The sequence below is a fragment of the Candoia aspera genome, chromosome 2 (genome assembly GCF_035149785.1).
Source record: "Candoia aspera isolate rCanAsp1 chromosome 2, rCanAsp1.hap2, whole genome shotgun sequence".
Taxonomy (NCBI): Eukaryota; Metazoa; Chordata; class Lepidosauria; order Squamata; family Boidae; genus Candoia; species Candoia aspera.
Genome location: NC_086154.1, coordinates 17,529,284 through 17,552,455, shown reverse-complemented (window position 1 = coordinate 17,552,455; position 23,172 = coordinate 17,529,284). Strand labels below are relative to the sequence as shown.

The window sequence follows — 23,172 nt, the reverse complement described above, 5'->3', positions numbered from 1 at the left end:
GGCAAGGACCTAACAGAAGAAGAAGAGATCAAGAAAATGTGGCAAGAATATACAGAAGACCTGTATAGGAAGGATAACAATATCGGGGATAGCTTTGACGGTGTGGTCAGTGAGCTAGAGCCAGACATACTGAAGAGTGAGGTTGAATGGGCCTTAAGAAGCATTGCTAATAACAAGGCAGCAGGAGACGACGGCATCCTGGCTGAACTGTTCAAAATCTTGCAAGATGATGCTGTCAAGGTTATGCATGTTCTATGCCAGCAAATTTGGAAAACACAAGAATGGCCATCAGATTGGAAAAAATCAACTTATATCCCCATACCAAAAAAGGGAAACACTAAAGAATGTTCAAACTATCGAACAGTGGCACTCATTTCACATGCCAGTAAGGTAATGCTCAAGATCCTGCAAGGTAGACTTCAGCAATTCATGGAGCGAGAATTGCCAGATGCACAAGCTGGGTTTAGAAAAGGCAGAGGAACTAGGGACCAAATTGCCAATATCCGCTGGGTAATGGAAAAAGCCAGGGAGTTTCAGAAAAACATCTCTTTCTGTTTTATTGACTATTCCAAAGCCTTTGACTGTGTGGACCATAACAAATTGTGGCAAGTTCTTAGTGGTATGGGGATACCAAGTCATCTTGTCTGCCTCCTGAGGAATCTGTATAACAACCAAGTAGCAACAGTAAGAACAGACCACGGAACAACGGACTGGTTTAAGATTGGGAAAGGAGTACGGCAGGGCTGTATACTCTCACCCTACCTATTCAACTTGTACGCAGAACACATCATGCGACATGCTGGGCTTGAGGAATCCAAGGCTGGAGTTAAAATTGCTGGAAGAAACATTAACAATCTCAGATATGCAGATGATGCCACTTTGATGGCTGAAAGTGAAGAGGAACTGAGGAGCCTTATGATGAAGGTGAAAGAAGAAAGTGCAAATGCTGGCTCGCAGCTAAACCTCAAAAAAACCAAGATTATGGCAACCAGCTTGATTGATAACTGGCAAATAGAGGGAGAAAATGTAGAAGCATTGGAAGACTTTGTATTTCTATGTGCGAAGATTACTGCAGATGCTGAGTGCAGTCAGGAAATCAGAAGACGCTTAATCCTTGGGAGAAGAGCAATGACCAATCTCGATAAAATAGTTAAGAGCAGAGACATCACACTGACAACAAAGGTCCGCATAGTTGAAGCAATGGTGTTCCCTGTAGTAACATATGGCTGCAAGAGCTGGACCATAAGGAAGGCTGAGAGAAGGAAGATCGATGCTTTGGAACTGTGGTGTTGGAGAAAAATTCTGAGAGTGCCTTGGACTGCAAGAAGATCAAATCAGTCCATCCTCCAGGAAGTAAAGCCAGACTGCTCACTTGGGGGAATGATATTAAAGGCAAAACTGAAATACTTTGGCCACATAATGAGAAGACGGGACACCCTGGAGAAGATGCTGATGCTAGGGAGAGTGGAGGGCAAAAGGAAGAGGGGCCGACCAAGGGCAAGGTGGATGGATGATATTCTAGAGGTGACGGACCCGTCCCTGGGGGAGCTGGGGGTGCTGACGACCGACAGGAAGCTCTGGCGTAGGCTAGTCCATGAAGTCAGAAAGAATTGGAAGCGACTAAACGAATAAACAACAACAACACAGTCAACTTCCTTGGCTCTCTATTTGTGGCAGAACAATAACAATGCTTCTTTTAATTTTCCTCTATTCAATCAATTTAGGAATCTCACTTTCCTAGCCTGACATCCCAGTAACTAAAGTGTCTCAGGGAAGTGTCTTGGACTTGGTCTTGTTCATCTTCAGGGAATTGGTCCTATGAGTTTAATTAAAGTGTAGATACAAAAGTGGAAGGTAAAATTTGAACTTGGATTCACTGTTTTGTTTTGTGATACTTTTTCTTACTTACCAAGGCCTTGACAATGGGTAAAAGCAGAGGGGTGGGTTGGCTCAAAACTTTTTGCTATGGCAATGCTGCTGACCTTCCTTCTCTAGGCAAGGTGCACTGTACGAAGTCATACAAATCGCTTTGTTTCATCCAAGATTTCGATGGGGTTATATACCTCTGAAAGACATGGTGGAGCTGCAGGTTAAACTGCTGAGCTGCTAAGCTTGCCGATCGGAAGGTCGGCAGTTCGAATCCGTGTGACGGGGTGAGCTCCCGTTGCTGATCCCAGCTCCTGCCAACCTAGCAGTTCGAAAACATGCAAATGTGAGTGGATTAACAGGTACCGCTTCGGCGGGCAGGTAACGGCATTCCGTTTAGTCATGCCGGCCACATGACCAAGGAGGAAGTGTCTACGGACAAACGCCGGCTCTTCGGCTTAGAAACGGAGATGAGCACCGCCCCCTAGAGTCGGACCCGACTGGACTTAATGTCAAGGGAAACCTTTACCTTTAATATACCTCTGAAAGCTCGTTTGGTATAGTGGTTAGAAACTCTGGCCTAGGAACTAGGAGATTGTACTAGGCCTGCCTTAGGCACAAAACCAGCTGGGGTACTTTGGGCCAGTCTATTTCTCTCAGCCCTAGAAAGGAGACAATGGCAAACTACTTATGGAAAAAAAATTGCCAAGAAGACTGCAGAGACAGGCAGTTGCTAAGAGTGAAGACTGACTTGAAGGCATTAAAGCTCCCACCCTTTGGAACATCCTTCCCCCGGAAGTGAGGTTAGCCCCCTCCCTCTTGGACTTCAGAAAACAGCTGAAGACCTGGTTTTGCCGCCTTGCCTGGAATAGGGAGGGGAAGAGCCATTCTTGGGGCTGGCTGATTCCCTAGTTCTTTGGGGACCAGTTTTATGCCCTTATGGCTTGAATTAGATCTGCCATGGCTTGCATTTTATTGCATGTTATTCTGATTGATTAATGGCTGTATTTATGATTTTATGGAATTTTAATTGTTTTTATTGTGAACCGCCCAGGGTCCCCCATGTGGGGGAGATGGGCGGTGATAAAAATTCGATAAATTAATTAATTAAAAAGTATTTCTGGGGAGTCTCATTGTGCAGGACTACTTTAAGAGCACTTAGAGAGGGTTGAAATAGGATTAGGATCCAGCAGAATGCATCTAAAGCATGACTGGAGGGTTTTGCACCTCAGAATGGTAGGACATTTTGGCACAAGTTTTCAGCAACTGTAGTCAGTGGTGGCTCTGGGATGGAGGGACACACACACACACACATGCACACACGCGCGCACACACACCTGTTTTGGGACAGGCAGCCCTGGGCCTCAGATTGCCTACTTCTGATTTAAAGGAGACACAATTGACTGTTAACTTTATTTATTCAATGTTTTGGCCCTGGAGAATTACTTAATGTTGAGAAGTTCAGGCACTGCAGAGACTTAGAGAAGAAACTCACAACTGATGCAATTAGTTTGTACTCTATTGACTTGAGTCTTGGCCAAATTCTCCTACTGAAGCCTAAATGTTACTAATTAGAAGTAAGGTACCCTGGGCATTGTCTATCCATTTCTAATTATAGTTCTATACTAAAGTAAAACCTCCAATTTCTCCAGGTAATAATAAATATCCTGAATATGTATGCGATAAAATGAAGGCACAGTCATCTGCGAGAGATGCTACTAAACATAAGGGCTGTGCAATACTTCGGATTCAAAGAAAAAATGTACCTCCAGGGATGCTCACACAGCCTCAGCTACAACTTTAAGGAGAACTGCATTGCCAATGTTAACTAACGTACCTGAACTCACAAAGCAAAGCTAGCTTTCACTGTACTGGAATTTAGGGAATTTGAAATTTAATACCATCAGCAACCCTCAGAAACAATGGCCTGCTCTCCTCAAGAAGTTTGAGGACTACAGCTTTCAAGATTTCAGTTCAGTGTGGCCAATGGCTAGGGTGGTTGAGGATTCTGAGAATTTAGTCCCCGCAGCACACTTGGGGATTGCCATGGTGTAGTAGAGGTTTCTACAAGGAGGGTCCCGAGGAAAGGCATTCATATAGGCCCTACCTGAAGAAACGGGGTGCTGAGGATGGAATGCCTGGGCAGAATTGTTTATAATTCATGCTACTGTCCCTCGTGAGGCTGAATTCAAAGATTCTTATATGCCATTTGTAGGGTTTATAAAAAACGGGACGCGGTGGCGCTGCAGGTTAAACCGCTGAGCTGCCGATCGGAAGGTCGGCGGTTCGAAACTGCGCGGCGGGGTGAGCTCCCGTTGCTAGTCCCAGCTCCTGCTCACCTAGCAGTTCGAAAACATGCAAATATGAGTGGATTAACAGGTACCACTTCGGCGGGCAGGTAACGGCGTTCCGTTTAGTCATGCCACATGACCAAGGAGGAAGTGTCTACGGACAAACGCCGGCTCTTTGGCTTAGAAACGGAGATGAGCACCGCCCCCTAGAGTCGGACACGACTGGACTTTACGTCAAGGGAAAACTTTACCTTTACTAGGGTTTATAAACTTATGAAAAGAAAAGTCTTAATGTTCAGAATTTATAAAAACTTTGCAAGCTTAATAAACTCATGCTGGATTTTACCCTGTTCTAGTCCACCTAGCTGTTCCTGCAGTTGCCAAACAAATGTGGATGGGAAGTTCAAGACTATCCTCACAGTCTTTTGCCCTTACTACCTCTCACTTGCTCTATAGCCTATCTCTCTGTGATGCCTCTGTGTGTGCATAATTTTTATTTAAAAAAATGATTATAATAGTAAAATCTAATACAAACTAGAAAGAAGTGACTTCCAACCTTCATCACAAGAAGTATAAACAAATTTAGTGACTCTTCATCCCCTCTCAGGTTATAGACATTTATCTCTTCATCCTATATCCCATCTCTTATCTATAAAAAACTCTATAAAACATAATCTTTTCAGTCCTGATGTCAGCAGAAAGTCTGTAAAGGGTTGCCAGAGGTAATAACCTATCTTGTTTTAACCTTGATCAAATAAACCAACTTTATATTCCTTTCTTTTACTTCTAACAGTCTTAATTTTTAGTTTATGCAAATATTGTCATAGGATTTGATTTCTCTTCATTTCTTCTTTGTCCCATCGCACAGAATTCTTCAAGGCTTTAACAAGCCTGTTTTGTAAATCCAGTAGGAAAAAAATTATCCAGGTCACTCTCTTGGTTTGTCATTGGTGTTTTGGTTTTAAATTTTAAAGCCTCAGTCAGTTTCTTTTGTAGCTCCAGTGAAACATCCTTTCTAAGTCATTCTCTTGGCCTGTCAGTTGAAAATCCACTTTTAATACCATCTCTATCTTGTCAGCTAAAATTTTGTAATTTTTATAATTGTATTTGAAACAAAGATAAAAACTACAGAAAAACAAAAAAACTACAAACAGAAAAAGAAACTAAAAAGTGTGAAACGCAAGAAAAAGAGTACTTTTTCTCGCATTCAATAAAGAAAAGCCTGTACCATGCCAACATCTAATGGTGGGCTTCTCCATCCTCTTAAGCAGTACTCAGCAAAGGGATGAACACCCAGCAGTGGACTTCCCTATCAAAGGATGAGTGAGGGATCTGATTCTGAGGTCACCATGAGGAGGAACCTGATGAAGCTGTGTGAGAAGACATCTGAACAGTGCAACCTGGCCCTGAGGCTGTACCTCAGGCAAAGATTGCTTGTGAATACTCCAAAGAAAGGATCTGCATATTTGACTGGTAGGAAAGATGCATCCTAATTAAAGTCTTGAAGGAAATTTTCCCCAAGGTGCAAAGGATACTCCTTGGAGTAATGAAGCTACTATCTCTAAGTTAATACATTCATCTGTGCTTGCACATTCACTCATTCAGTGGGATGGCCACTGGTTTGGGAAGAAGCTGCTTGGCTTCTTGACAGATAGGATCCTGAAAGATTCCTCAAAAGTTTGAACTGCTTTGACCAGAAATCTCAAGAAAGTAGAAGTTACAGCATGAACCTGTTAAAGGGCAAAAAAGCATTAAGGAAATGCTCCTAAATTGCCTTGCAGCACACGATTCAGGATCAGGTATGTCTTTTTTGCGTTGGATATTTCTCTGAAATTTAATTTTTCTACTGTTTCATTCTGCTGATTCACAGAATGAAAAGAAGACCTGACTGGTAAGCAAAGGGATATCCAGTCCCTTTGAAGAGAATGATGTACCTTATTTGGCTCTGGGAGAGTTTTCAAATTTAATGTGGAGGAACACATGTTTTAGAGTCATTCACAGAACTGTGTTCTTATATATCTATGTCAAAGTCTCAGGGCTAAAAATGTTTTTTGGCTCTGCCAGCATGGACCTGCTGTATTTCATTCCATGTGATCAAGACTTCCTCTCTCTTTCACTTTCAGGCTAACCTTGCACGCCATAATCTAGTAATGATCAAGGGGCTTGGTTTTGCAGCTAGTAGACAAATGGGTTTATTTACTATAAGAAACAAGAATAACTGTAGTTGTTTAAGCTGACTTGAGTGACCTCTTGAGGGATAGAATCATCATCATCATCCACTGTTTTCCAGCTAGCAAAAAGAAGTTGATTTCTCTGTTTTGAGATGTCCAGCAAGCTAATAGCATGAAAACAGGCAGGAGAGCTTTACGTGCTCCCATGACCACAGTAAAAGATGAAATACATACTACTATCATGATTGTTGTTGTTTATTCGTTCAGTCGCTTCCGACTCTCCGTGACTTCATGGACCAGCCCATGCCAGAGCCTCCTGTTGGTCGTCAAAGCCCCCAGCTCCCCCAGGGACGAGTCCATCACCTCTAGAATATCATCCATCCACCTTGCCCTTGGTCGGCCCCTCTTCCTTTTGCCCTCCACTCTCCCTAGCATCAGCATCTTCTCCAGGGTGTCCTGTCTTCTCATTATGTGGCCAAAGTATTTCAGTTTGGCCTTTAATATCATTCCCTCGGGTGAGCAGTCTGGCTTTACTTCCTGGGGGATGGACTGGTTTGATCTTCTTGCAGTCCAAGGCACTCTCAGAATTTTCCTCCAACACCACAGTTCAAAAGCATCTATCTTCCTTCTCTCAGCCTTCCACATGGTCCAGCTCTCGCAGCCATATGTTACTACGGGGAACACCATTGCTTTAACTATGCGGACCTTTGTTGTCAGCGTGATGTCTCTGCTCTTAACTATTTTACTGAGATTTGTCATTGCTCTTCTCCCAAGGATTAAGCGTCTTCTGATTTCCTGACTGCACTCAGCATCTGCAGTAATCTTTGCACCTAGAAATAAAAAGTCTTTCACTGCCTCTACACTTTCTCCCTCTATTTGCCAGTTATCAATCAAGCTGGTTGCCATAATCTTGGTTTTTTTTTTAGGTTTAGCTGCGAGCCAGCTTTTGCACTTTCTTCTTTCACCTTCATCATAAGGCTCCTCAGTTCCTCTTCGCTTTCAGCCATCAAAGTGGTATCATCTGCATATCTGAGATTGTTAATGTTTCTGCCAGAGATTTTAACCTCAGCCTTGGATTCCTCAAGCCCAGCATGTTGCATGATGTGTTCTGCGTACAAGTTGAATAGGTAGGGTGAGAGTATACAGCCCTGCCGTACTCCTTTCCCAATCTTAAACCAGTCCGTTGCTCCGTGGTCTGTTCTTACTGTTGCTACTTGGTCGACATACAGATTCTTCAGGAGGCAGACAAGATGACTTGGTATCCCCATACCACTAAGAACTTGCCACAATTTGTTATGGTCCACGCAGTCAAAGGCTTTGGAATAGTCAATAAAACAGAAATAGATGTTTTTCTGAAACTCCCTGGCTTTTTCCATTATCCAGCGGATATTGGCAATTTGGTCCCTAGTTCCTCTGCCTTTTCTAAACCCAGCTTGATGACAGATCATGATAGATCCCTCTTGAATGCCAGATCAACTTATACAGGAGAGAAGCTGGACAAGGGAACAAAATTTGGCTCCACCTAGGTGGAGGTGAATTTCTTTCAGAAAGTTCATCTGCTGAGTGGAATGACAACTTTGGTAGACACTGTAATCCAAAGTCTCCCATTTCCCTTGTTCTCTTAATCACTGGATGGGCTCCATTAAAAAGACCGTCATACTACAATCATGTTGGGGCTGGGCTGGGATAGAGAGGGAGACCTCATTCTCCAGTAAATATCAGTCTGGAGCAGCCTTTCTCAACCTTCTGACCCTGGAGGAACCCTTGAAATAGTTTTCAGGCCTGGGGGAACCCCTGCACATTGAGGCTCAAATATAGGCCAGAAGCTACAAAATTATTATATTCATTTCATGGGTAGGCCTGTCTATATGCATGGACAGTGTTCTTAAACTAAAAATAAAGAATGAAACTGACCTCTTTAACGTGAAGTTGCCCGAATTTGAAATATTTTTTTAAATGAATCGTGATCTCCCAGGGAACCCCTAGTGACCTTTCACGAAAACCTCGGGTGCTACAGAACCCTGGTTGAGGAACCCTGCTCTGGAATGTTGGGTTGAGCAGTTGGACTGGGTTTCAGAAATGTTTTATGTTAACTCTCTTCAACATGAACTCATCCCTGCCATTTCTATAACATCTGTATCACTCTTTGTCTGCAATCCAGTATCTTACCCATCTTTAGGTTAAGTGCATGGAAGCACATTTTTTTCCAGGGAAGAAAGAATCTTTCCACTGAACAATCAAACTGAAAACATAAGCAAAACCTCAGAGCAGTCAAATAAAGAGCCTATGAAGTGTAGACTGAGCTATGGCTACTGAGTTGTTGGCAAACAGATGTTATACATGCAGGTCTATTCTCCCATCTAGCAGCTGGGCTGCAACAAAGGGCCTTTCCCAGTTGCTGAATTGAAATGCTTGACACCTATCTTGGGTCAGCAGAGAAGTAGGAGGTGATTTGCTGCTCCTTACCAGTCCAATCCAGAGTCTGCTGCATCTCTTCTGGGTTGCTGCTAGATGACCATGTCCTGTTTATGGGTGTGCAGCACATAATAAGAAAAGGGATTAACTGACCCCTCCAGTATTGCTGCCCTGGTGGGAAAAACATCTGCCAATCTTAGCAGTATAGCAAGAATGGAGCAGATAGGGTTGCAGGAGTCTGTCCATCTTCTCTGGGCCCTTTCCTGTGCCTCTCACACACCTGTCCTTATTTCAGCCTTTCATGAGATTTCACTCTTACACCCTCTCATGGTTGTACCATTGCTTTGCATTCTTTGGCTTTGCTATTTGTTTACAAAGCTTTTATGCCACTGCAATAGTTGCTGACTCTGAGAGATTTATATATCCCATCTTCAGAAGTAGGATTAGACCCACGCATTGCCAAAATCAGTAACTACAACAACCAATCAGTTCTACTTATAATAATATAACCTCCCTTAAGCAACAAATATAGCACCACTACAAGAAGGAACACCCTCTGAACCTGGCTACCCACAAGGCCTGTTGGAACAGCCAGGTTTTAACTTAAACCCCACAGGACCAGTGCCTTACAAAACTTGGGGGAAATACTGACCAGAGCAGGGGGACTCCATGTTTCATGTGTCTAGTTCTAGGTAGGGAGTCAACACCAGAACAGTGTGGATAAGCCTGATTGGGACTGGAGGGAAGGGATCCTACCTGTATCAGCCAGAAACAAGCTCACTCTGATCCTACCTGCTGTACCTTATCATCTGTCTTCACCCCTGACATAATGGGGGGCAAGGTGTCACACCTTGAGGTTGCTCTTGGATGCTATCCACTTAAGAGAGAGAAAGAGAGAACACAGAAAAAAAGATGTTGCCAGAACATTTTTGGCTTGTGGTTAGATGCAACTGGGGACAGATGTACTACAAAGAGCTCAATTTAGTATCAAGGCTGAGTTGCATTTCCTTTCAGAACAATTGGGCCTATCTTGACAAACAGGACAGGCTTGCAGAACTTATTTCGTTAGTACCACCCTTTAAAGGGCTCTTGAAACTTTATTTGCTTCAAACTGCTTTTATCTAAAATATTAGACCAAACTTTTGAGATGGCTTTACTGGCTAGTTTGATTGTTGGATGTATTTATCAGAAAGAGAGTAAGGATTTCTAATTGCCCCTTCTCCTCTTTGCAGCAGTGTTCAGGTGGGCATGTCAAAATATGCATGATGGTGGGTGTGTGGTTGCAATAGAAGCCCCACCACTGATTATAGTAGGCATATACTGATCACTGTTCCTAATAAATGCACACTTATTTAACTTCAGTAAGGGTCTGAAGTTCTAAAACGATACAAGGTATTTTAATATGCAGAACTACTGTTAATATGGTACTCTAATTTTTAAAAACCTAATTTTCTAACGCTTGTAAATCTTTTTTCTGTTAGGTTTCGCTTTTGAAAACTTGTTTTTTTTCTTGACTGTATATTTAAACGCTATAAAATATAGACTTAAAAAAACACTCCAGCTTTGGATATACATAGGTATGTGTTGTAGATAAAAAGATATGGCAGCATATGGTGATAACAAGAAAAAAAAATCAAAGCATATTTGGAAAATGCTTTTTTAACTGACATCCATCACCACTAATCCTGTATGAAAGTTGAAGACGCTCAGAAGATAAGCTTAACCCCTTTAAATCAATTGATATATAATTATTTTAAGGATTTTTCTTGGCTTCAAATATAATTGCATTTTCCTAGTTCACAACAGTGGCAGTATTTTCAACTTAAGCATGTTTTGACATTTCAATATGGGCCAGATGCTTTGACTGCTTCCAAGATATTCAAGCGGCTTTCTTATTTGGTGGAACCCCTAACTGAAATTAAACCTACAATATACTTCTACCAAAAGTTAAGGAACACTTCAAAGTTGACATTACTGGGATCGATGAACTATGGACTAAAGAACCGGAATATCCAATAATGTCACATCTGTCATGAGCACTGATGGTGAGCAGGAGGGGGCCCCTATCCAGGGGGGAAAACGCATGCGTAGTTTAGAGACTTTGAGCAGCCATTCAAAGAGACACAGAACAGACCAGCCTTGACTTTTGGGGTTTATCTGTCTGGGTTTTCCCACACTTCTTCAGTTTGGTAGGATTTTCTGTCTACAATAGCAGTAATAAAACACTAGAGACCTATTCCTCATCTCAGCGTGGTTCCTGACTGTTAGGACACATCAATGGTTACAAGTTCTGAAAAATGTTAAATTAGTATCAGTGGATTCATGTTATCATTATGCTTTTTTTTCCTATTTAATAATAATAGTATATTAAAAGGTATTTTTATAAACCAGTGATTTCTGTATCATATATAAATATGATATACAAGTGATATATTTAGATGCTTAATAACCTCTCTTTTTTATTTATTGTGTTTTGCTTAGATTTTTGGTTTATTAGTTGTTTTCTATATTCCATTGTTGGTTTACTTTCTGTAATTTTGCTTTGTAATCTTGTGACAAAATAAAAAAAGACTTTCATTTTCATTTCTTTCTTTTTCTCTTTCATTATGTATACAAAGGGGAAAATACCTAACTTCCATTCTCAGAAGGTATTTCTTGGTTATTAGGTGAAATCCAGACAGTGAAGGAGGGATGGGAGAAGACAACGTAACACTGTGGACAAAGTTTGTTCTTGCCGGACTTCTCCATCAAAAATCACCCTCCATTTTTCTTGGTGTGATTAATTCCATGTTTGTGATTGCTCTGGTAGGAAACGGTCTTCTTCTTTTCCTTATTAAAGCGGATCCTCATCTTCATACCCCAATGTACTTTTTCCTGAGTCAGCTGTCTGTCATGGACCTCTGCCAAGTTCTGGCAATTGTGCCCAAGATGACTTTGAATTTTGTGACCCAAAGGTACACCATTTCACTCTATGGATGTGTCCTCCAAATCTTTGTCACCCTGGCTGTGGGAGGGGCTGAATGCCTCATCCTGGCCGCCATGGCCTATGACAGATATGTGGCTATCTGTAGGCCTCTGCAGTACCCAGTCCTCCTGAGGAGCAAAATATGCTGTATGATGTCAGTCGGTGTCTGGTTCTGGTCTTCTGTGCAGGCACTGACTTGTTCTCTCTATGTCCTGCCTCTTCCCTACTGCAAGACTAATGTGATTATCCATAACCTTTGTGAGTATCCAGCCCTCATACAATTGTCTTGTTCAGACAATTCTGCATTTGAAAAGACCATATATCTTGGAAGTTTTCTGGTTTTTCTCATCCCTGTCTCAGTCATCCTTGCTTCCTATCTGGCCATCCTCTTGCAGGTTCTGAGAATGAAGTCCACAGAAAGGAGCCACAAAGCCTTGGGCACCTGCTTGTCCCACTTGTGCGTGGTGGGGTTCTTCTATGGAGCGGCTATTTTGACCTACATGACACCCACATCCTCCTACTCAGCAGAAAGGGCCAGTATTAGCTCAGTGTTTACAACCATTTTCCCTCCCACTATTAACCCTTTCATATATAGCCTGAGGAACCGGGATGTTTTAGCTGCATTGAGAAAAGTCATTGCAAAATAGATCCAAGGTAAAAAATATGTATGTATGCATGCATGTATATCGAAGTAAAATAAATGAAAATCTCTGGAATCATCTTTGAAAGAGCTCAGTTTGCTTAATCTGCAAGCAGTTAAGAAGGGGACTGACTTGAAGAGCGGTTGTATAAAGAGACAAATAAGGATACTTTCTTTGGAATATTGGGCGATCCAGTATCTTATCATATGTGCCCAAGCCATTTCCTGTCTGTGCTGTGTGCTTTTTTATGATTCTCCAATTGCTGTTTGTTTTATTTCTTATTTTCTATTTTTATATGTTTTTATTTTTTTTAATGTTGTGAGCCACCCCAAGCCCTGTACTGAGATTAATAACTATATAAATCAATCTAAAAAGAAACAAAAAAACAAACAATTAAATTAAAATGAAAGCATTTTGGAAAAGGAAGCCATCTCTATTTTTCAATTATAAGTCCTTTTTATTTGATAGCAATGAAAAAGAGCCGAAATGTCCCTTGTTTTGGTAATGAAAGCAATACTTTTTTAGATAGTGGCAAGGAATAATTGAGATTCACCCACCCACCCACCCACCCATCCATCCATCCATCCATCCAGCTGTCTGGGAATCAAACTAAAATGGAGAATTCCTGATTTGTTAAAGTTTGCAGAGCTCTATATTTAGAAACCACTTTGTGGGGAGGGGGAGCTCACACACAGACTGAAGAGGGCCCCGTGTGATCCTTCTGTGGGCAGTGCGTCCAGCCTGGCTAAAGTGAAAGCTTTACGAAATTTCAAAATTGTGATGGATGATAAATAAGAAGCTGGAACGAACCCTTCCGGAAGAAAATGACAGATATTGGGGTGTAGCACCTTACTTAAATTTGTTTGGAGATCTATATCCCAGATTCGTTGTTTCAGGGCAGTCCTAGCATTATCAAATCCTAATGAGCACAGACTTTCCATAGAGAAGCCCAGCAATTTAATTTTATCTAAGGCTTTTTTTAGCCACAGTGACTTAAAATGATATCTAAATACCAATGGGGCTAAACCTATAGGCAACAGAATTAACTTTAGCCAGAAGGTAAGAAGAAGGATCCATGCTCTGGCATCCAAAGAAACTATACCTATTTCTACCCATAGGATGGCATTTTTGATACTTTTTGGTATCATCAATATGGCTCTAATGAACTTATTCTGAATGGTTTCAATAATATTAAGCTTTGCAAGGTAGCAAATTTGGGAGCCATAGAGAAGCTGAGGGACTACCTTCGCCTGAAAGACCTTGTAAGCTGCAGGAATATAATGGGCTCCTTTTGAATGGTAGAATCTTGCAATAGCTGATGAGGTACGCTGTGCAACACCTGCCTGGTAAAGAAAATGAGCATTCCAGGATAAGGAAGCAGAGAACTGCACTCCAAGGTAATTATAGGTGCACACCTGTTCAGTTGGAGTCCCATTTATTTGCCATTTGTGTATCTTATGATGGTGTCGGGCAAAAACTAAGACTTTAGTTTTCTGATAATTTATTGATAGTTTTTGATCTGTACAAAATAAAGCTAATGCCCTAAGTGCTTTTCTCATTACCACCTGTGAAGTAGACATAATGACTACCTCATCGGCATTCAGTAATGCTGGAATTGCATGATTGGCCAAAATAAGTGGTTCATGGGCTGAAACAGCAAGCGTTTGAACTATTGGATTTAGATCCAAATTGAAAAGTAACAGAGCTAATATGCAACCTTGTCTTACACCGTTATAAGTTGGGACTGCTTTAGATAAATGTCCCCAGGGTGTGCATCTAATTTTCAGGGAGGTGTTTGAAATAAAGCAGCTGAATGAGCTCTAGCAGCCTTTTGCCAATCAGACTATCCCACAATCTCTCCCTTGGCATTAGATCAAAAGCTGACTTAAAAAGAGAAGGGCTGCAAAAAGGGAACCACAAGGGGTGGGGGCTGGAATATTTTTCTGCCAAGTCGTGAAGAACCAAACAATGATCTAGTGTTGAATATTCCTCTCTAAACCCGGCCTGTTCTTCAGCAATAATATTTTCATTTTGTGCCCAATCCACTAACTTTGAATATAAAAACCTGGCATAAAGTTTATTTATTGTGTTTACTAAACTAATAGGCCTATGATTTGTAGGGTCGAGTCTATTTCCTTTATTTTCGTATTTTATATATCAGTACAACGATAGCCTGATTCCAGTCAGATGGAAATTGTCTTGTGTTATTAATGTGTGTAAATAAGGTGGTCAAAACTGGGGCCCACCAGGGAACAGGATTTGACTTTTCCCAGTTCTACTCTAAATTGATTTCTCTAAGGGCAGATCAACGCTCTCTGCTTTGCCCACTGCCAGTACAGGCCATTCACTACTTCCAGAGTGGGTGGCATTGTCCTTCTCCAACAACCAGACCATTGCAAATTCATCCCGCCCCTGTGTTTTTTCACCTTTGATTCAAAATGGTCGTTTTCCAACTCAGTCTGTCAGAGCAGGTAGACTGCAGTTCATTCCATAGCAGCCTCAGCTCCAGGTGGCTGAATGCCCCCTTCCTTCCAGCAGCAGATCCATGCCCTCCACAGCCATTTCATCCTGCACTGTTGAGCTGTTATGTTGTCTCTGGTCTGTGGTGGCTAACGGTTTTTTCCCCCTAATCCTGAGTGATCCAACAATAGCCCATTAACAAACTATCCCCAACCCTAGAAGGTCATGCACCATTCAACCTTTATTACTATTCAATTAATAATCTAAACTGACATTCTTCTGTAGGGGGAGATTGCTTTTTAATCTATTTAAATCTATATTCAATGAGCAGCATCAAGTAGTTTCATCCTTCAAACAAGTGTTGATAATGATGATGATGATGATAATAATAAAAAATGATATTTGCTAGTGGTAACTATTTAGAAAGGGACAAGTTACTACAAAACCTTTCTTCACAGGATGAAAAAAGCAAAGAGCAAAGAAGTATGAGTGACAATGAAGGAAGAATTTGAGTTCTGCTGTCAACGTACTTGATGGCTTGCATCAAGAAAATTTTCCAAAATTTGGATCAGCTGATCCTTGTGGAAGTATATTGCAATAACTATGTTTGGGATTTGCCCTTGGAGGGGAGGAAATTGCTTGAAATATAGAATATAAAATGGGAATGGAGAGCCACAGGGATCATGAAGTGACTCTTGGGAAGCAACAGGGACCATTGGAAGAGAGCTGGTCTAGATGGGTTCAGGAGATCTCTTCAGTTTGCTGTTAATCTGCTTCCTTTGTTCCTCCAATAGAAGCTCTTGTGTCAATTGGTCTACTGTGTCTAAGTAACAGAAACAGATGCTTCAAAAAAGGGTGAAGCTTCAATGGTACCATCATGGCCGCCATCTTGACTTTTCTTGCCATTCTTTGCCATTTCTCAGCACCCCTACCAAGGCTATTACCCCTACCATGCTGGCTAGGGAATTCTGGGAGCTGAAGTCCACACATCTTAAAGTTCCCAAGGTTGAGAAACCCTGGTTTAAAGGTTTCACATTCTCAGGGACAAATGTGATGGGCATCATTCAAACATTATTCAATTTTAAACCGACTAATTACCTTTGATTATAATCCCAGTTCTGTTTTCCCTATCTTCCCATTATTTTCATTGGATGAAAATCTTTTTTTTTAATTCAAAGGAAGCTTTTCTTTCAATACAAACAGCACAGAATGCAGATCTCGAATCTCGATGGGGACCAAAGCAGAAGGAAAGGTTTAAAACTGCCAGATCCTGCTAAGTTCCTGATTTAAAGTCCAGACCCAAGTTTCTGACCCCAATCTCCCCATCCCACCTGCATCATTTACTTGAAAAAGGTCATTATGCAACCGTGGTGTCTTGCCTCATTTTAACTTTGAGAACAACAGACCTGTCCTTCATGGAAAAGATATCATGGGTGACCAGGAATTGGAACCCAGCACTGCTGCAACCACTGATTTGATTATATTTTACAATTTCCCCCACATAGTTTAAATGAAAATGCTGATAGATAGAGCAGTCTGGAAGCAAAGACACCACATTGCTGTTCTTATTTGAGATGAATCCACAAAATATTCCATTGACAGCTTTAAATGTCACTGACATCTTTAAACATGAATCATACATAACTCTTGTTCTCTAGTTCCCTCAGCCACTGTACACAGACAGGGTATTTATGCCATTTTCATCATGATGCACTCCAGGGCTGACCCGCCCTTCCTTCCTCCCTTCCTCCCTTCCTCCATTCCCTCCCTTTCCTCCCTCCCTCCCTCCCTCCCTCAGAACAAAGAGAAAAAAAAGATAATAGAAACATATATAAGGGTATTTCATGCATATTTAGGTATACAGAGTTTTACACAAAATGTTCAACAAAGGATGAGCATATTTCATTATAATCATACATAGTCTACAGCTGTAAGCAACTTGCTCATGAGTAGCAAGTAATATCCAGCCTTCAGCCCATTGAGAAAGTGGGCCATATATTTATCTTCCCAGTGCTGAAGAACAAGTTCCATAACAATAAGAAGAGCACGGAGAATCTATTTCCATTGTTCAGCTGTCAACTTCACATGTAGATATGTAATTAAAAAATACTGACATTTGAAAATACTAACACCTGTCTCGAAGTCAAATTAATATACTGTATGTAATGACTTTTCCCCAGAATATTTAAGATGTTTCAAAAACATTATTGATGGAAGCATTATTCTCATAGCATCACCAACAATATAATGGTTTACTCATTTGGTGACCAGTTTCTGAGGAAGATATTTTAATTACTTTTTGGTTATCAATTAATGCTATGCAGACTTTTTAAAAAATAAATTTCACTATGGTAAACTACTTAACAGAAAAAAATATATAAACACAAACAGTATTAAGAACATACTATAACTTGAAAATTGATGATGATGATAACAATAATAAAAAGAGGAGAAGGGCCTGGAAAATGTGTGACCATATTGCTTGATCATCTTTTGAATTGTTGCTTTGTCAAAACAAAGCAAAATAACAATAAAGCAAATCTTGACAAGACATTTCAACAACTGAGTTGTAGATTGCTCCTGTTGTACAATTATTTTAGCCAATTCTTAATGTTTTCTTGACAGATGCCAAATATTGGGGATACAGTCAAGAAGATATGCCTCTGTAGCATGGAGAGTTTAATCAAGAGTCATAATAACAATCCTGTTGATGTCAGCCCAAACTATAACAATAATAGGACAAGACCAAACTATATAAGTTCATGTTCCAATCCTTAACACAAGGCAAAGGTAAATAACACTTATTAAACATTCTATGAAGTAATTAATATAGACAAAGCAAAACTATACGGAATGCAGCTACTATGATTCTTCTAGAAGATCCATGTGTGCAGGACATAATATAATCTTGCTTAGCTAATCATAATTACATGAATATTATATGAATATGCTGGAGCAGTCAGATGGGGGTGACATAAGGCCTCCCAGTGCCCACGCCCAATGAGGAGAGGAGAGTAGAGCAGAGCAGAGACAGTCTATGAGGCTTCTTGACAAGCAAGGGAGTATATCTCTTGATGAGTGCCAGCTGGCTGCAGCCTGATTTAAGAGGCAGCCCTGACCCACGTTCCCTTTGCTGGAAACAACTGTCTGATCTCTGGCTCTTGTGTGACGCTCATGTGTGGATTCTGCCTGTGAAATTCTGACCTCTGGACCAGCTGACAATCCTGACCCAGCTCTCTGAATCTTGGCCTGATTTTGGACTATTCTTCTCATGCTCCTGTTAAAAAGCAAATCATTCAGGCAAGGGTCTGAGACTCTGTTTTGGTTTGCATGCTTTGACTGTTATCTCTTGACTGTAAACTGTGAACTACCCTAGCAACTTTGTGTGAGCCAGTATTTGAAATCTGAAGCAGGACACTCTCCACAATCTCTCACAATAGCGACAGTGAAGAATCCTTGCTAACTGCCATCTGTAATACCTCTGTCATGTTCACTGTTTCAATGTTAAACGTACATCGTAACGTTTCGCATGTCATTTTGCTGATGTGTGTTTAGGTTGGGAGGGGAGGAGGATTCTGTCTCCTGGGATGTTATCTGTATTCAGCTGGATTGGAATGTGTTTGGGTTATTTCGTGTGTTCAAGGTTTTCTTCCCAGGACATCAGCAGAAATTGTCACCAGCATCTGCGGTGGGGAATTTGAAACGGTTTGGGCGAGGGGAGGGATTACGTTCACACCAAGGGTTTTTAGTTTGTATTTGGCCCGCTTTTGCTCATTCTCAGCTTTCTCTGTATTTGCACACTATTCTTTAATAAATCAGATATCATTAAGCTTCTACTTGTGAGTCTGGTTTTATTAGGGTAGGCAATCATTACATAATGCTGAGAATTCTAAAAATTTACCGTTAGCCCCTTTCCGGATTTATCTTGTGAGGGAGTAGTGCTAGCGATGACCGAACCAAAACCCCAAACCGGGGAAAGTGAGGACACGAGCGATGGGGAACCCAACTCCACGGTGAGGAGAACGGAGAGGGTCCCTACCCGGGAACTATCTGAGGTACAGGAGATTTCATGTTCCAGTCCGGAGGAAGAGGAGGTTGGAGGAAAAGGAGCCCCTGAGCCTATCAAAGAGTCGCCCGGCGAGCTGATCACTTGGGATGAAGCATGGGGACCTCTGCCAGGGATGTCCAGGACATCGTGGAAGCAGCAGTACCTGATGCCCCCAATCGTTGTGAGGCCGGACGGGGGAGGGAAAGAGGATTCTCAACCCCCTGAAAGAATAAGACTGTTGGAGGCCAAATTTGAGTCGATGGAATATATGTTAAAGAAACTGTCAATGGACTGGGGGCCCTGGGAGAGGGGGAGAGGAGAATCAAGCACCAGGTATTCGTCCCCTTCTCCTCCTCCTCGCTCGGTGGAAAGAGACAGGAGAAGGCACAGGGCTGAGCCACAACCTCACAGCCCCAGGTATTCCTCCCCTTCTTCTCCTCCTCGATCGGCGGAAAGAGGAAGGAGATGGCACAGGGCTGAGCCAAAATCTCACAGAGTGAGAATTTCAAGGTCCCCTCTTCGAGAGCGGAGATCTCCAGTATCCAAAAGAAAGACCAACCACCCAGATGTGGCGAGGGGCCCGCCTGGAGCGGGGGTTAAAGACTTTCCAGTCAAATTTGATGGGGATCCAACTAAGCTAAGCTGTCATTCTTTCTTACCAACGCAAGTAGTTATATGGATGAATTCGGACCGTATTTCCGTTCCGAAAGGGCCAAGATAAATGCCATTGCCACCAAGCTAAAGGGGCGGGCTGCTGACTGGTTTGTCCAGTTAAATGAGGTGGACGCTCCTGAGTTGGAGGATTTTGAAGAATTCCTGTGGGCATTAAAGCTGCACTTTGTAGACCCATTAGCCAAAGAACAGGCGAAGAGGGCTCTAAAAGAACTCAGCCAGGGGCAAAGATCCATAGCCGACTACGCTTTGGAATTCAAGGCTTTGGCTGGGAAGGTTGAGGACTGGTCCCAGGCCACCTTAATAGAGCTGTTTAAGGACAGCCTGAACATGGAGGTCCTGTGGTGGTCGTTGGGCAGAGACGACCCAGATACTTTGCATGAATGGATACAGTTGGCAGGGAAGGCTGAACATGCCCATGAGGCTTTCACACACAGTAGGAAGGCGTTGAGACACGCGGCGCTCAGCAAGGGATCCCGACCCACTGCCATGACTGGGAAACCCGGGCAATGTGCCTGGGAGGAGGAGAGGGAGCGCCGTTATGCCAAAGGGCAGTGCCTTCGGTGCAGGAAGGAGGGCCACCAGGCGGCTGCTTGCCCAAAACCCAGGCCAGACGATCGGTCTGGAAAAGCGGCGGGCAAATCGCCCTCACTGCCCAGGAAAATGAAGGCAGCCAAGGCGGAAACCGAAGTGGAGGAGGTTCCCTACTTTGGGGGAGAGGAGGAAAATGATCTAAAAGAGCTGGCGGGAAACGCCAGCCACCTGCTCTGAAAAGCGCCTGTGGGCAGGTGGTGGATGACAGGCGCGAAGATGTTTTGGTGAGTGCAAATTGTCCCACGCTGAATGTGAAAGTGAAGTTAGGCTCCCGCACTAAGACCATTGAGGTTTGGGCATTAATCGACTCGGGGTGTTCGAGATGTCTAATGTACCCTGACGTGGTGGCTGCTTTGGACTTACCCAGCTTCCCATTGCATCGGCCCATGATTTTCACCCAGCTGAATGGTTCAACAGCGGGAGGGAAACCGGTGACTCATTTCACGGGAACAGTGGCATTGCAATTGGGCAGCCACCATGAGGGGTTACAATTTGTGGTAGCACCTGTGGGTCATCCCCTCGTCATCTTGGGGATTCCCTGGCTAGTCCAGCAAAACCCCTACGTAAATTGGGAGCACAGGACTTTGACTTTTTCTGATGGCTTTTACCAAGCTCCTGCAGCGGAACAAGTACCGTCTGCTGCGGTGGGGAGGGCTGCGGCAGCAACTCCACATTTCAATGTGACACCCCTGGAGGGCTTGCTGGAGAAATACCAGGACTTTGCAGATGTGTTTGGTGAGATGGAAGTGGACCAACTCCCGCCCCATCAAAAAACTGACTGTGCAATAGAGTTGGTCCCCAACGCTCAACTGCCTAAGCTGAAGATTTATGCCATGACTCAGAAGGAGCTTGCGGCACTGAGGGAGTTTGTGGACAAAAACTTGTCCAGGGGGTTTATTGAACCAGCAAATTCACCAGTTGGCGCCCCCGTGCTGTTCCGGGGTAAGAAGGATGGGACACTGAGACTCTGTACAGATTACCGCGGATTAAATGCGGTCTCAGTCATTACACCTCCCGCCCGCAAAGTGTTGGTTTTAATACATAGATTTCCTTGTGCAGCACTTCAGAAATAATTCAGAAAATGCACCTTAGTGCCTGAAGGAAGGTGTAATAACATAGAATATTAAAAATCCATATAGTCAAATAAATAAATATATAAATATACTTTAACTTGTGTCATTTTCTATCGCCTGGTTTGGAAATGGCTGAAAAGCTTGGATTTGTTCCTAGTGATTTAATTCAATCTTCAAATCTTATTTAGTCTCCCACCCTCAGTGACTGTTTGCTTTTAAATAATAAATACTTTTAAATATATGTATTCTCATATAGAATATGCCTTGTGCAATTTTTTTTAACAAAACCGCCCTAAAATCAGAGATCAGTCATTCTAATTTAAAGAGGTGTTTTGGTTGACTGAAATATTTTTCTAGTAAATGTATCTAAAACTAAAACCCAAACTGTCTGACATTAATGTTCTTGTAAAAGCAATTCATGTTGGAATTATCAGGGATCAACTCAGTACTGTCTCATAAGCATAAGGGGGTCACACTAGCAAATCGCATCTCTATTGTGCTTGTGGGATGTCATGTGGGTCACCTGACTTCCTCTTCCTCCTCCTTCTTGGGCTTGGGGATTAACAATCTCCATTACCTCGTGGGCAGACATGCAAGCAGGAAGAGATGTGTGCAATATGCATGTGCAGCAAAGGTTGTCTTCAGCAAAGGATCGTTACCTTGTCATGGTGCTGGAGCTTGAGCACCTCAATGATGCCATGAGCTAAACCGTGAAGGGCCACCCAAGACGGGAAGGTCATGACAGAGAGGTCAGACTAAATGCGATCCCTGGGGAAGGTAATGGCAACCCACCCCAGTATTCTTGCCGTGAAAACTCAATGGATCAGTACAATCAGAGATATGTCGGTATACCATCGGAAGATGAGACCCCCAGGTCGGAAGATGGTCAAAATGCTACTGGGGAGGAACAGAGGATGTGTTCAACTAGCCCCAGACATGATGACGCAGCTAGCTCAAAGCCGAAAGGACGGCTAGCAGCCGACGGTGCTGGTGGTGAATGGCGAATCCGATGGTCTAAGGATCAACACACCATTGGAACCTTGAATGTAAGATCTATGAGCCAGGGCAAATTGGATGTGGTTATTGGTGAGATGTCAAGATTAAAGATAGACATTCTGGGCGTCAGTGAACTGAAATGGACTGGAATGGGCCACTTCACATCAAATGACCACCAGATTTACTACTGTGGACAAGAGGACCACAGAAGAAATGGAGTAGCCTTCATAATTAATAGTCAAGTGGCTAAAGCAGTGCTTGGATACAACCCAAAAAACGACAGAATGATCTCAATTCGAATTCAGGGCAAGCCATCTAACATCACAGTGATCCAAATATACGCCCCAACCACAAACGCTGAAGAAGCTGAAGTAGAGCAGTTCTATGAGGATCTGCAGCACCTACTGGACAACACGCCTAAAAGTGATGTTATTTTCATCACAGGAGACTGGAATGCTAAGGTGGGCAGTCAAATGACACCTGGAATGACAGGTAAGTATGGCCTGGGAGAACAAAACGAAGCAGGACACAGGCTGATAGAATTTTGCCAAGACAATTCACTCTGCATAACAAACACTCTCTTCCAACAACCTAAGAGACGGCTTTATACATGGACTTCACCAGATGGACAACACCGAAATCAGATTGATTACATTCTTTGCAGCCAAAGGTGGCGGACATCTGTACAGTCGGTAAAAACAAGGCCTGGAGCTGACTGTAGTTCAGATCACGAACTTCTTGCACAATTTAGGATCAGACTCAAGAGATTAGGGAAGACCCACAGATCAGCTAGATATGAGCTCACTAATATTCCTAAGGAATATGCAGTGGAGGTGAAGAATCGATTTAAGGGACTGGACTTAGTAGATAGGGTCCCGGAAGAACTCTGGACAGAAGTTGGCAGCATTGTTCAGGAGGCGGCAATAAAATACATCCCAAAGAAAGAGAAAACCAAGAAGGCAAAATGGCTGTCTGCTGAG

The 23,172-nt window shown here is 42.6% G+C and overlaps 1 protein-coding gene and 1 pseudogene across 1 annotated transcript; both read left to right on the top strand.

The window, feature by feature from the left end:
- Positions 1 to 11,434: 11,434 nt before the first annotated feature.
- On the top strand, positions 11,435 to 12,355 carry LOC134489939 (olfactory receptor 2T4-like). Its single transcript, XM_063292815.1, has one exon. It carries the CDS (start codon positions 11,435 to 11,437, stop codon positions 12,353 to 12,355), a length of 921 nt encoding a protein of 306 aa, XP_063148885.1.
- A 480-nt stretch (positions 12,356 to 12,835) lies between these two features.
- The window catches only part of LOC134489938 (L-amino-acid oxidase-like), a 29,953-nt pseudogene continuing 19,616 nt past the window's right edge, over positions 12,836 to 23,172 (top strand).